This window comes from Neopsephotus bourkii, unplaced genomic scaffold (assembly GCF_033783945.1).
Source record: "Neopsephotus bourkii isolate Nb327-2 ecotype Australia unplaced genomic scaffold, CSIRO-AGI_Nbou_v1 NB_1792, whole genome shotgun sequence".
NCBI classification, from domain to species: domain Eukaryota; kingdom Metazoa; phylum Chordata; class Aves; order Psittaciformes; family Psittacidae; genus Neopsephotus; species Neopsephotus bourkii.
Genome location: NW_026902266.1, coordinates 5,717,869 through 5,732,353, shown reverse-complemented (window position 1 = coordinate 5,732,353; position 14,485 = coordinate 5,717,869). Strand labels below are relative to the sequence as shown.

General features: G+C 42.4%; 1 protein-coding gene across 14 annotated transcripts in view; it reads right to left on the bottom strand.

Annotated features, from left to right (window-relative positions):
- Positions 1-14,485, bottom strand: part of BRSK2 (BR serine/threonine kinase 2) — a 327,161-nt gene that overhangs the window by 61,793 nt on the left and 250,883 nt on the right. For all 14 annotated transcript variants that reach the window (XM_061342432.1, XM_061342434.1, XM_061342433.1 and 11 more), the window contains 4 exons: positions 14,398-14,431; positions 13,425-13,493; positions 10,393-10,539; positions 280-311 (listed from right to left, as the gene is read on the bottom strand). In XM_061342432.1, the coding sequence (XP_061198416.1) occupies positions 280-311; positions 10,393-10,539; positions 13,425-13,493; positions 14,398-14,431 (282 nt within the window). The remainder of the gene's footprint in view (positions 1-279; positions 312-10,392; positions 10,540-13,424; positions 13,494-14,397; positions 14,432-14,485) is intronic.

Below are 14,485 nucleotides of genomic sequence, written 5' to 3'. Positions count from 1 at the left end.
GCAGGTTGCTGGACTGAATGTCTTACTTCAAACAATCGTTAGCCACTGTATAAAGAGTTCCTGGCTTTATTTAGATACACATGAAATTCTGTGAGTAGCAAAGGGTAAAAAAAGCCAGCAAAAGATTAGATGCCCTTCTGTCCTCTGCCCCCTTCTTCACCTGTGTGAAAGCTGCTTTCAAACTCCAGTCCCTTTCCTCAGAGATCACTAGAATATCAGCTCTCAGAACAGAACCAGTAATGAATGCATGCAAAAGTGAATTTAAAAAGTGTTACTTACATATACCATATGTGTTTCTGAATATGTTCTAGCTGTAAAGTAAAAGAAAACAAGGAATTAGCGCTGTGAAACAGAAAAAGCAACTCCACAAGACATTCTTGTTCAAGGCTTATTCAATTAAGTCTAACATTCCATAGGTGGATCTGTGCAAAGAACAGGAAATTTATGCTGCAAGAAAAAGCATTCTCATCCTCACCCAACCCAGTGGAAATGAGGCTACAATTCTGGACATCAGGAATCAGACAGGAGCAAATCTCAGCAAAATGCTTATGGACAAAGCTTCACAGGAAAGTGTCTTGGCAATTCTTCCAAAGTAAGTTTGCTGTAGAACTTTGGTAAGTTCTTCCCTTCCTAAGCCCTTCCTTCTACAACCTAACTGAAGCCAACAAACTGCTCTTTTCTGTACGTGCATAATGGCTGACTCTTTACACCTGAAGTTGATTTCTAGTTTTGTTCTGGAAAAAGAGAGTGAGAGAAGGAAATAGAAATGGGTTCAAGTGAAAATGTCAATACACAAAATAAATTGTGCATGTGTGATATGACCTTCTGCCAGCATTCGTTCTTGTCGTGGTTTAACCCCAGCCAGACAGCTTGTTCAGCCACTCCCCCCCTCTTCTTGCCCTCCCCCTACTCCTGGAGGGACGGAGAGGAGAATCAGAAAGAATGCAACTTCCACGGGTTGAGATAAGAACAGTTTAGTAACTAAGGTATAACACAAATCACTACTGCTGCCACCAATAATAGTAATGATAAAGGAAATAACAAGGGAAGAGAATACAACACCTCAACACCAGCCGACCGATAACTCGCCCCCCCAGCCCGACCAAACACCAACCGATACCTCCTCCAACCCTGCAGTCCACCCAGCCCTTCCAGGTAACTCCCAGTTACATCCTGGGCATGACGTGCTGTGGTATGGAATACCTCTTTGGTCAGTTTGGGTCAGGTGTCCTGTCTCTGCTTCCTCCCGGCTCCCCTCCTCCCTGGCAGAGCATGAGGCTCACCAAGTCCTTGGCCAAACCAAAACATCATTTTTATCAGCTCTGTTCCCAGCCCGAAAGTCAAAACACAGCACTGCACCAGCTACCAAGGAGAAAAATGACTGCTACTGCTAAACCCAGGACATTATCCACCCTTTATTCCATACCATTCACGTCATGCTCAGATCCCACATTTTCAATATACCATCACTCTTATCTAAGTGCGCTCTTATCTTAGTCCATGGACTAGTCCCTATAAAGCTGCTGAGTCCATCTGGTCCATGATGTCAGGCTCCATCTCTTGTAACAGTCTTCCAGAGCAGGAGAGACTGTGTGCAGTGTTCACACTTGTGAATAACCTGGGCAATAGTGTCCATTGCTAAGTCCACCCCTTGATCATGAGTCCATCTCTGTGTTGCATCTCTGCTCTAATGGCCTTAAGGGTCATGGGCCCACCAGGCTCAAAATAATTCACTGTCCCCTTCAGCAGTTTCTGCAGCTTGTTGCTGGGGACTCCATACAGCTGCCTTCCATCTCCAATGTTTCCAAAGCACTGGAGGGGCCCAGTGGACTAGATACTTGCCCATACTGTCCCACATGCCCTGCCACTCATGGCTGTCCAGTCTTGGAGAAAACCTCTTGGTCCTCCCATATCATCGTCTAACCCCAGACAAGACCCAAACCTGACTCTGCTTAACTTTTGAGATCAGACAAAATGGTGGTGGGTAAAACACAGTCTGTGTGTGTGCCAACATGCTGATCCCCATCACAATCAGCAGGCAGGTCCCAAGGGCACCCAAAGGCCATCCAAAACCTTCAGAACTCTCAAACGATGCTGCTGTACTTGTCACTGGGGCTGGTGTAGCTGCTGTGCTCGTCGGCTCTCCCACCACCAGCTTCTCTTTTCCTGAGTCCAGATCTTCCTCCTCTGCCTTGCTGGGAAATGCTGCGGGGTCTCCGGCGTCCTCCTGGGGCTCGGCGGGTGGCTTCCGGGGAATGCTCTCGGCTGTCGCGGGGCTCGGCTCGGCTGCGGGGCTGGGCTCCTCTGGGGGCCTCGGCTCCTCCGTGGGGCTCGGCTCCTCCGCCGCCTTCTCCCGCTGCTCGGCAGCCACCTCCTTCTGCTCCTCGACCACCCCGACCTCCTCCACTGGCAGCCGTCCCCTTGCGGCCTCCGGTCCCGCTCCCGCCACCGCTTGGTCCCCAGGGCCGCTCTCCCAGGCCTCTTCAGCAGCCGCCGGCTCCCGGAGCTGCTCCCCCTCAGCTCCCCGCGGCCTCACGCAGACGGAGGCGAGGGCGAGGGCCAGGACGGTGAGGAGCAGCCGGACTTCCAGGGACCAGTCAACAGACACGTCCGTCCCGTCCTGCTGCTGGAGCCCGCCCGTATTACAAGTCATTGCCATAAAGTACAGTGAGACAGGAACCTTAGCCCAAGCCCCACACTTGATAAACACTAACACAGCAAATACCGGCTCTAAGTAAGTTACAACATTCTGAAGCTGTGAGATCAAGAGGAACAACTGAGAGCCAATAAATCAGCATTGTGACAAGTGACTGTTACTCCGGTCAGATCTGTCATCTCAACCCCTTTGAGCCTCATGGGCGCCAAAAAGAACTGTCATGGTTTAACCCCAGCCAGACAGCTTGTTCAGCCACTCCTCCCCCTTCTTGCCCTCCCCCTACTCCTGGAGGGACAGAGAGGAGAATCAGAAAGAATGCAACTTCCACGGGTTGAGATAAGAACAGTTTAGTAACTAAGGTATAACACAAATCACTACTGCTGCCACCAATAATAGTAATGATAAAGGAAATAACAAGGGAAGAGAATACAACACCTCATCACCAGCCGATCGATAACTCACCCCCCCAGCCCGACCAAGCACCAACCGATACCTCCTCCAACCCTGCAGTCCACTTAGCCCTTCTGGGTAACTCCCAGTTACCTCCTGGGCATGACGTGCTGTGGTATGGAAAACCTCTTTGGTCAGTTTGGGTCAGGTGTCCTGTCTCTGCTTCCTCCCGGCTCCCCTCCTCCCTGGCAGAGCATGAGGCTCACAAAGTCCTTGGCCAAACCAAAACATCATTTTTATCAGCTCTGCTCCCAGGCCGAAAGTCAAAACACAGCCCTGCACCAGCTACCAAGAAAGAGAAAAATGACTGCTACTGCTAAACCCAGGACAGTTCTTGATCGACTTCATGTTTATCATTCAAATCTAAAGACAGAGTAGAATAAGTTGCTATGTAATGAAGGACTGATCAAAGCTGAACAGCAGCCTTGTTCACCTATGGAAAGCAGATCTCAGCAAATGTTACAAGATGACCATGTTTTCCACAAGCATGGGGAAAATAAAGTTACACCCTTCTTCCATGAGAAACACTTAACAGTAGAGAGAACAAACTATTCATATGACAATCTTACAGCAGAACCTTCCTAACTTGGTTTTTCAGCATCATTACTGTAGAAAAGAACTCTTTGTAGATGATGAGGGCCTATTCATTATGTGGTCAACATTTCTCATGTTCTTTGTTATGAAGAACCTTTGTATGTGCAGAACAATATGCACACTCACTGCACACAGGCTTATGATGTGTAACATGCAGGTGAAAGGAAGGGAACTGGAAGGAAACTCAGTGCTAATAGCTATGAGATGAAATCACAGACCCATTAAACTGGTGAGGAAGAAGGAGACAGCTGTCCTGCTCTTCCTACTTTCCAATTCTATCCCAGAATACTGAGAATCAGAGGGGGAGGAACCCTAGAAAAAAAAAGGAGGAACAGACAAACAACAAAACCTCAGAGATAGAGAGTAGGTATTTGCCACAGAGAAAAAGGAATCAGATACCTCTGTGATATGGAACAATAGCTTCATGTCTGGGAAACCAGCGAGCTCTGAGGTCAGCTCTATATGAGAATTTTTTAAGTGAGACAAAGCTTTTTCTGAAAACAACAAAACAACAAATGCAGCTTAGGAAAGCATGAAAAGAGACTGGAGGGATCACTGTGAGAGACAAACAGCCTCCTTTAGAACCAGGAAAGAACATACCAACACTGCAATCAGAGGTGCAGTTGGTACTTGCATATCTAGCTGTCTTCTAGCTAGCTGAAGTGCTGGGAGCACCAATGCCCCCCAGAATGCACATCCATGGGCCCAGGCAGACTTTCACTGCTTCCAGCTGTGTCCTCAGCTCTGCCACAATAATTCCCCCTCATCACAAGTCCCCATGCATTAGGTACTCCTTTCATCTCTGCTGATTCGGAGAAAACTCCAGGAACAAACTTGCCACAAAGTTTTCAAGCTGACAAGCAGGTATTCTTTATTGTGGCACTGGGAGACCTGGGGGATAGCTCCTCGTAACGTGTGTCTATTAAGAGAAAGGTTGAGTATTCCCAACACACTGCCATTTCCCTTGACCAGCTTAACCTGAGATAAGATAAACATTATGGGTGTTCCCCTAACAGCCTGGAGACACTGACCTCTGCCTTTTGGTTTTTCTGCAAGCTGAGGTACAAATGGAACACGAGCATATTTTATGCAGTTTCCATGGGACAGGATTTTAGCATGGTTACTTATCAGGCCCATATTACTGTAAGGATGTTCTAAGAAGTGTACTGTACCTCCTCTGCTTGGTAAAAACACCCTAAGAGATGCATATCTACTCGTTGTTTCTTATATACCACATGGAGGGTTAGAGACATTAATGATTTCAGACAAGATGCAGATGATATGGCTAAGCTATGTCTGAGCCTCTTTCATGCTTGTTTCTCCTGCTGCATTTCCTGTCTCCATGGGTCACATTGTTCTTTTGTGCCTGTGATATGCAGAAATGCCATGGTGAAGCAGACAACAGCACTTCATTTTCTGAGTCCAGAGAGGGGGAAGAAAGGAGGGTCACCAGCTCATGTCTTAAGTCACAGACCCTCTGGGCTTCTTCAGCGGAGATGTCAAAGAGAAACCCTTTCTGCCCACCCCTGCTGATCAACCTCCTTCAAGGTATTGAACCCACAGCATTTTTCTGAAAGAGAAGCCCCATAGCACCTTGATATACATTTGAAGGTGTATGAGAGCTCTCATGGCTGCTGTTTATCTACGCATCTGCCATTCAATCCACATCAAAACCACTGCTGGGAAGTACACTGGAATATCCCAGATATGAAAAGTATTCTACGAAACTAATTTCTATGCTGATTCAAACATAATCGCCTTGAAATGTTATTACAAGTGTGCTTGCTGCTGCCAACATCTTCACTGCTTTTTTAAAGGTAATTAATTAATGCTTTGTTGCTTTTCGTCTGCATTAAAGTGACAGGAGGGTTATGGGAGGGCGACTGGTTTTGACAAGGAGAAGTCTGTATGCTTTTTACTATGCAATGCAGGGGAGGGAGATACACAGTGGGAGCTAATCTTACTCCTCCTGCCTTCATTTAAACACAATGTTTAAATGCATTTAAGTGACAAAGGCATTTAACATCCCTTCCCAGAGGGTTCTTCTTGCTGTTTGCATATGAGTGCCAAATTTAATGCCATTTTATGGAAGCTGTAAAAATACTGCCTCCTAATATCTTCTAGTCATTGCAGGCAACTGTCTCATGACGTTGTCTCTAAAACAAAAAAACATGCTCAGATCCTTTGCATGTGCACAATCACAGAAGAGACTTCTGAAAGCTAAAATGCTGTAATGGAAGGAGAGGGGGAATTCCTGTATCATGGTTTTATGTAAAAATACTTCCAATATATATTAAACTTATGTACTGAAGTAGCATCTAGGAACCCCACTCGCAGATGAGAGAGCCATTGTGATACAGAGCTGTACAAGCTAATCTGAAAAAGAGGTCTCCTCCCCCAAGTATCTTACGTCTGAATTTTAAGGCAGGGAACAACAGATGGAGACAGACAGGCAGATGGAAAACAAGACAGCTCTGTCTACATCCTCAGCACCGATCTCAGCAGAGCAGTTGCCAAGCTAAAAAGTTCTGACCTGAAGAAAAGCTTTCTCAGAGTCTGTGGATATGGATGAGGGCTTCTGGGCTTGAACTCATGTCAAGTTTCAAATTTCCCTGTCCAGAAGGGGAACAGTCTCAACCCCATCTGTGCACTAAATCAACCCACACCTCTGATGAATCTTTCATTCAGAAGATCCTCTAGTCTGAGCTTGAAACCTACTGTATAATGTCAAGATAGAGGCTTTTCTTGACCAAAGGATTCATGCTGGAAGTGCAAACAGCACTGGCAAAACCATTATCTGTGTCAGTAGTAGCAGCAGTAATATAGGAGCCTCAAGGGACCTTGACAAGGGCAGGTATCACTGTGCTACGTGCACAGTGCATGAATAGGTCCTTGTCAGACAGAAGCTTACAGCCTAAATACATCAACTGGACAATTACCTCCACCCTACCAGTGGTGAAGTGAGATAATTTAAATGATGTGATAGGCGCCTTACCATAAGATCTTCTGGAAAAAATTAAAAAGGAATCAGATGAGGTTTCCCCCATTTTTTAGATGCTGCGGTCCATCATTAGCATACCCTAGACCCCCCCCCCCCAAAAATAAAAATCAAACAGGGAGCACAGAAGAGATTCTGAAAATGTAATTTAAATTGGATAATATTCAGAGACAGGTATTTCAGACTACGTGGAAGACAAGTTAATCTACTCCAGAATAAAACGTCAACACTGGAACAATAATAGCTTTATCAGAATAGCTTATCCTGCAGTATCTGCTCTGATCCACCTTTCTCTCAGACAAAGTTTTGATACTGCTCATCCATCTTTAAAAGGAAAGTGGACCAAAAGCTTGTTACTCTCCTGCCTTTGTATTTCTGTAGAAGAAAATAATGTCTGAGAATACGAATGGATTCCACTACAGGAGCTGTAATTCTCTGCTGTAGAGATGCTGAATCACTTGAAACCTCCAAGGAAAAAAAACATTCACTTTCTGAAGAGCACATAACTGAAAGAAACCTCATCCTGCCATACTGCAGGTACCAAGAGGACTCCTTCTCTTCCATAAACCGTCTCAAACTTAAAACTAGTTAATTTTTCCCTCCTGACATTACTACTAGAAACCTGTCCCAGAACTCCACTAATATAGCTACTATGCTTTTTCTAATTTCTAGCCTAATTCCATGTAAGGCCATTTGACATACGTTTGTTTTTGAGCCAGTATCTTCCTTTAGTTTAAATAATCCTTCCCTTTTCAGTTATTACCTCTAATGAATATGCAGACAGACAGTACAACCTTTCTTGACATCATCTATGTAGATTAAGTGGAGCTCTTTTAGGCTGTCTCAAATGCTGACCACCTCAGTACTTATCCTTTGTTTGATTTCATCTTTCCTGAATATGGGTGGTCAGAAATATCATGGCCAGCAGCTAGGATCAACCTGTGCAGTCTACTGAAAGAAAGACATGGATTCTTGTATTTTAAAGCATGTCTAGTAAAACAGGCTTAGTAAATGAGAGTGGTCAAGGACATCCCACTAACCATACCTGAGGCTACGTAATATATGATGAGAGTGAACAATATTCCACTAAGACATAATAAAGTCTTCTTTCCATAAATGAATCATATACAAAGAAAGGTAAGACCTATTTCTCAAGGCAGGAAAGGGCCAGCAACAGTAATGCTGAATATCCTTTTCTCCATTAAACCTACCAAGCTCAAACACTGAAGCCGAATGATGACAGTTAAATGTGAATGCTAGTTATGTTTTTGTTGATCATTTTAACAGATGGACTGGGGAAGGTGTGGGTGTGCTGTGAAATGGCAATTACTGCAGGAAGGGAAATGCAGTTGAGTGAAAAGGAAAAGAGATACAAATAATAATAATAATAATAATAATAAAGGAACAAAGCAGAGAAGGGAAGAATGAAAGAAAAAAATTTCTAGTGACCTTACATTTCATTGTATTTTTGTGCTCAATTCAACAGCAGGATATTGAGCAAATGATCAGTAGTATTAACAGCTACATCTGTACGTATTGTACCCAAGCCACAATTTTGCTCACATCTTTATAAAAATATCAAATTGATTCAAGTGAGATATTTTCTAGGAATAGAGGCTTCCATATAAACCCATATTTATACCCTTTTTCTTAGGACACAGCTAAAATAGAATTCAGATCTCTCCTCAAAATGAACTAAGTATTCCTAGCTCCTGTGCAGTAAACAAAGAGCTCCCTTCTGCCTAGCAGTCTCAGCAACCAGCACACTAAGAGCATAAAAGTGTGATGGCAGAAGGGACAGCAAACTGAGAACATAAAATAATAAGATTGCAGCTAATAACAAAGCCCTACCCATTTTTCCTCCCAGCTCTCAGCTCTTGAATATGTATTATTTCAAATTCTTATTCATAATTTACTGGTTAATGCTTTTCAATAACTATCAGACCCGGGGTTTTTTTGCCTCCCTAAGGAAATAACAGCTTAATTTTGATAAAGAAAAGGGGTGTGTGTGTGTGTCTGTCTGTCTGTCTGTGTCACTCTGGGACCTGGATTTACCTAACTGTTTTTTTCTCTTAATAGTGTACATTCTCTGCTCTATTGTGCAATTCAAAATGCTTAGGGACTATGCTCTGTGTAAAAACTCAGAACAGACTGAAGAAGATCTAACATCTTATGATCTGCTCCCTGGCATACTCAAACCATCTCAGTGATCTCTGTGAGGGAAAAAACCTAACAAAACCAGCAGAAAAAATGTTTTACATTATGGAAGGGAAACTAAGCTAGAAAAGGACTCTGTGACTTTCGAGCTGCCTCGCATCTCTGGGTATAGATCTAACCTTTGCAGTGTTCATTCCATGAAAATACTTTGAAAAATACTCTTTCAAAATCAATTTAAAAAAGGACTCTTAAAGTGCTCAGTATTTCTTTTCCTCAATCACTGCTACTTTATGTACAGCAAACATGAAGACTACTGGGTTTGCAAAAGCAGGGATACAAGAGCATGAAGAACTTTTCACCTACGTCACCACACAGAACATGTATTTCTTTCATTTCATAATGAATGAAAGAAAAACCCAGCTGCAGCTGTCAGGTAATGCTGTAAAGAAAGTTGTGAAGGGAGTTTCAGCTGCAGACAGGTGTCTGCATCCCAAAAGTTCCATCACAGCTGGCACAGACTGATGCTGTTGTTAGCAATCTCAGCAGAGAGGACAACCAGTGATCTGAGAGTTTATTTATAAATATTTTAGCAGACTGAAGAACCAGGAGGAGTTTTAAATTTACATTTCTTTATACATACACCCACTCAGAATCTGTGAGCTCAGTAAATCTGTATAAAATCATCACCACAGCCTGACAATAGGATTTACAAGGGCAATGTACCCATAAAGGCAAACGCCTCCACTGACAAGCAGGCAATCTTGCTTTCCAAAATGATTTTAATTGCTAATTTCTTTTTAATTCCCCCAAACATTAAACACAGTGTTAATGAAGGATACAACTACTATACAGTGCTCACCCTTGCAGGGTCTCTGTTGTAGTGATGGCATGTATCCTAGCTGCAAAGAGTCAGTGCTGAGTGCCAGGAGCTCAACACTGTGGACCTAATTGTGCTCAGGACCACAGGGCACAAGATGAAAGAGCAGACAGGAAGACACTTGCTCTGAAGACTGCTAGAGGATAATGCAGAGCAAATACAGGATACAATACAATGCAGGGTGCGTGGCATGAAGTGAGAAGCCATCACTTTTGTCAGAAGTGTAAGAAAGGCATACTGCATATAATAGCAAAGCTTCAAATAACCGTACTAAGTAACAATTTTGACCTTCAAACAGCTATGTCCCTGACAAACTGCTGTACCAGCAGGAGAGCCAGGCAACTCAGGTGGACTCCAAAATATGCTAATGGGTCAGTAGCACTGTGATGAAGTTACGAGGGTTTTCCTCTTAAACGCCCAGTGTTACACATGATGGAGAATTATGGGCTAGAGAAGAGACAGAAAGGTAATCTCCCCTCACACTTCAAAACAGGAGGTAACTAACTTCTTCCCAAAGACTTAACCAACTCAACTCATTCTTTGCTCTGGAGGAAACATGTAAGAGCAGCAGTAAATCAGTGAGTTACCTTTTTTCAACCACAACTGCAAGAAGGTGACAAATGAAGCCTTGCTCACGACTCACAGCAAGTGCGTTCTTACCGTGAGACGTTTCGAGGCATCCACTTCAATCATCCCCCGCAAAAGGTTCTGACAATCTGGGGGGATAAAATGTGGCATGTGGAACACTCCACGTTTCACCTTCTCCAACAGTTGCCGCAAGTTGTCATCGTCGAAAGGCAGGGCACCCTGCAGGGATGTGGCAGTGTGGATGGCGGAGATCAGCGAAAGGGAGTTGGAAAAGGCAAAAGGAGAAAAGCCAGGATAAACATGGTGAGAGAATAAAAAAGAAGAAGTCAGCTTATAATGAATTATTATATACATGAAAAAACCTTTTTATCCACTGAAAATAAATTATTTCTTAGTGCTGCAGTATTTTCTCCAACATAGGAAACAAAACTGGGGACACAGTTTTTTTATTGGACCTTTAATTAGAAAATGACTACTAGTATAAAACACAATACAAAATATGAAATTATCTTTCCAGGCAAATTCACCAAAGATGCATGGATTCACTTAAATTCAGCTCAAGCTTTTGATCTGCTGGTATTCCTCCTGGGCATACTTTCACAGCAGCAATGTTTATCGTCTCCTTATTTTTAATCTTCCTGAGACACATTTGTTACACACACTGAAAAGGAGGTGAACAGCATTTGAGAGACTTTCAGTAAAGAACACTCTGATGAGGCAGTGAAATGACACAGCTGAAAGAAATCCTAACCAACATTAGCCTTTGGAAGCAGCAGACGTTCTACCTGTTTAATACACCTCATCTAGTTCCCATGCTGTGGTCAGGTCATCAGTTCCTATTGCTTCCCTACTGTACCTCACTTACATGAATGGCTTGAGGTTTTTTTAGCTGAAACTACATTTTGAATAGATCATCAGCTTGCCACAAAAAGCAGTAAAAGACCTATCCTTGCTGCAAGGATAAAAAGGAAAAAAAGAAGTTGAAATCTTTAGGATAACTCCACCAACTGAAGCTCATACCCTTTTATAGCAAGTCTGCACCTTCCTAGATATTCTCACTTCCTTTTTCACTGCCTAGTTCTAGTAGGTGCAGAGCTTCCTTGATTTCCAGGATGGAATGTGGGAAGCTGCAAGCTGTCAGCTGCTGTGATAATGAAGCTTTAAGTTGTCAGTTCTGGCACTGCTCTTACTACAGTGAGTAGTGCATCTGTATAAGCAATCCTGTGTCTGTGGGTTACAGAGACAACAGCTCCATTTACAGAACCCTCAGAAAGCCCACCTGACGGCAACTGCTATTTACTGTTGTTTGTTCATTCAAGAAGCCCTGAATAGAGCCTCCCTGTCTTCTGTAACCAACCTCCTGCTACCTGCTTTTTTCCTAACCATTCCAGACTCCAAGGAAAATCAATTCTCATAGTTCAGTACTTAGGCTAATGCAACTTAAGCAATGATGAAGTCAGTAAGGCTGCTTTGTGTCATTTCCTGAAGGTAACAACTACAGCTCTTTTATTACTACTACTTGCTATTACAGCTTGAGACTTCTTGTAGGGTTTGTCCTGACATAATTAACTGGAGAGCTCTGCACTCTCCATCAATAATAGTCTTCTTTCAATCATTTTGCAGGCTTATATGTGTATGTAGGAACAGATGAAGTTGCAGCAACAGATACCAAATCTTGACAGAGAATCCCCCTGAAAATGAAAAGCCCGCTCATACAAATCCCATCCATCTTGACATGTTCTCTCTTCTATTCTTAAAAATTCAAAAAGTTATGTTAAGAGCTCATTACACAGTTCTGTTTTATCAGCCATGAAAATAGCTGCCCAGGAGCAATAGATGACCAGGTGCAACCTAGGAAGATAAAATTCTTCCCTCAGAACACCAAGATAAAAAATCCAAAACTTCAAAAATATCATTGAATTGTAATGAAGAAAAAAAATGGTAAGCTCCGTTAAGGTGAATTAACGCATTATACTGACATTTCCTCAAGGTATTTTGACTTGGGCCATTAAAAAAAATCAGCATATTTCTTGGAGGGAAAAAAAAAAGCCTTTAAAATTTCCAAGTACTTTGAACAAAATTAATGTGGAGAATCTAACTCTGTGCATTGTAAAAGTGTTTTCATCAAAATAAAACATTAAAGTGAAGTAATTAGGTCCAAATTTGACTTCAGGCTTGTTACTTCTATAATTGTAGATGAGCTTAAGATGAGCGTATTGAACTATTATAGATATAAAAATCTTAACACGCACATAAAACCTGTTCTCATACACAGTATTCAATCTGCACATGGTATATGCTTATATGAACATAAAACTATATTTTCCTACATTATACTCTGGAAACTGATAATAAATGCCAAGCCTATCTGCCTTCAGCTGGACATCCAGTTGTATTGTTTAGAATTACTTTATCACTTCAAATCAGAATAAATTCCACAGAGAATTGAAATTTTGATCGAAAGAAGGGTAAGTTACAAGATACCACATTTTGAATGCTAAAGAAAGTATTACTGAGCCAGATGGAAACTAATTTAAACTTTGTACTACTGGCTCAGTTTTATATTTTCAAGTGTACTAAATTAAAATGTAGTTCAATACTTGTGTGAAACAAAATTGTTGCACTCAAATCTTCTCTTGATAAAACACTGCAGTTAATGTAAGCGTATACCTACTGAAACACATCTACAGCAGAAAAAAACAAACACTTCCCAAACACAGCCACATTTTCATCTTGTGAAGGACAACTTATTTGACACTCTCTGTATCCTGGAGTTGTAACTGTGCACATCCTTTCCAGACAAAATATGTGCTGCGATATCACAGGACAGCAGAGAGCATTTATGGAGGTAAGGTTCTGATGCTTGCCTATGCTCCCCTGTGCAGGGCAGCAGCATTTCAAAGAAGCAGTGAAATATTCCTCATGCTTTTCCTCTGGGACTGATACAGAAATAAGAGGAAAGGATGCAACTGGGAGATACAAATATAGGCAAACTAAAAAAAAACCCCATCTGTACATGATGTCAATAGAATCACCATTAAATACAGCAGCATTTTCAGATTTTTCTTTTCTTGTTAAAGTATGGTGCAAGGAAGATGACTCACCACTAGCAACGCAAATAAAATGACTCCACAGCTCCAGACGTCTGCTTTCCTTCCGTCATATTTTTCTCCCTGTGCAGCAATGACACAGAGACTCAAAAGACTGCTTGCTAGTAAATGAATTAATTATCCTTGAAGAACAAAAGAAGGGAGAATGGGCAACCCCACATTTCAGTTCAGCCACCTGCTTCCCAAGGTGGCCTTCCCAGCTAGGAAGGCATGCCACAGCCCATTAATTGAATTTTTATGAACATCAGTTTACAGTCTTATCTGGAATCTGCGAGAACAGGCTCAGAACCGGGGAGCAGGGCATGAACAGTTGACAACTCAGAAATTATTAGACCTGGCACTTAAGCAGTGTCAGAGGTGCATTAAGGACTTTAAGAAAGTGTTTTTCTCTTCCCTGGCTCTTCAGGGAGCTTGTCACCAGTCACATTATTTGTGAACTCAAGAGTAATGTCTGGACAGTCTCTTTTGTACACTTCCTGCTTGGCTTTACATTAAAGATATGTTTTAAAAGAGGGGAATCTTCGTCACTGTAATCTTGGGGTACTTATTTTCAGAGGACAAAGGGAGAGTAGAGGGAAAGGATACTTCATATGATCTAACAGAAATCAAAATTACTGACAGCCAACCCCGATTCTTCTACTGAAATGACAGGTAGATCAGAGACAGGAAAGCATAGGGGACTGCATCCTCAGGTGGAAAGATCAAGTTAAAAGAGGCTACTGTATTTCTGCTTCATCACATGGTACAAATGGTATTGTGAGAATAACACATGATCGTTTCCCTCATACAGTCTATGTAGCTTGACTCAGGTCTCAGCCAAACAAACAGAACTGTAGTTACATTCTTTGCATCTTTTCCAGGGCTGTCTGCCTTGGACAGACTTCCTGTACAGAGGGTCTATCTGCATACTTGCGATGAGTGGTACTTTAAGAAATGCATTTATACACACTAATGTTAACCAACTTACCCGGATGACTTCAGGGCAAGCATAATGCGGTGATCTGAAACACAAAAGACAGTCAGATGAGCATGTTACAGCCTGGTATTTATGCATT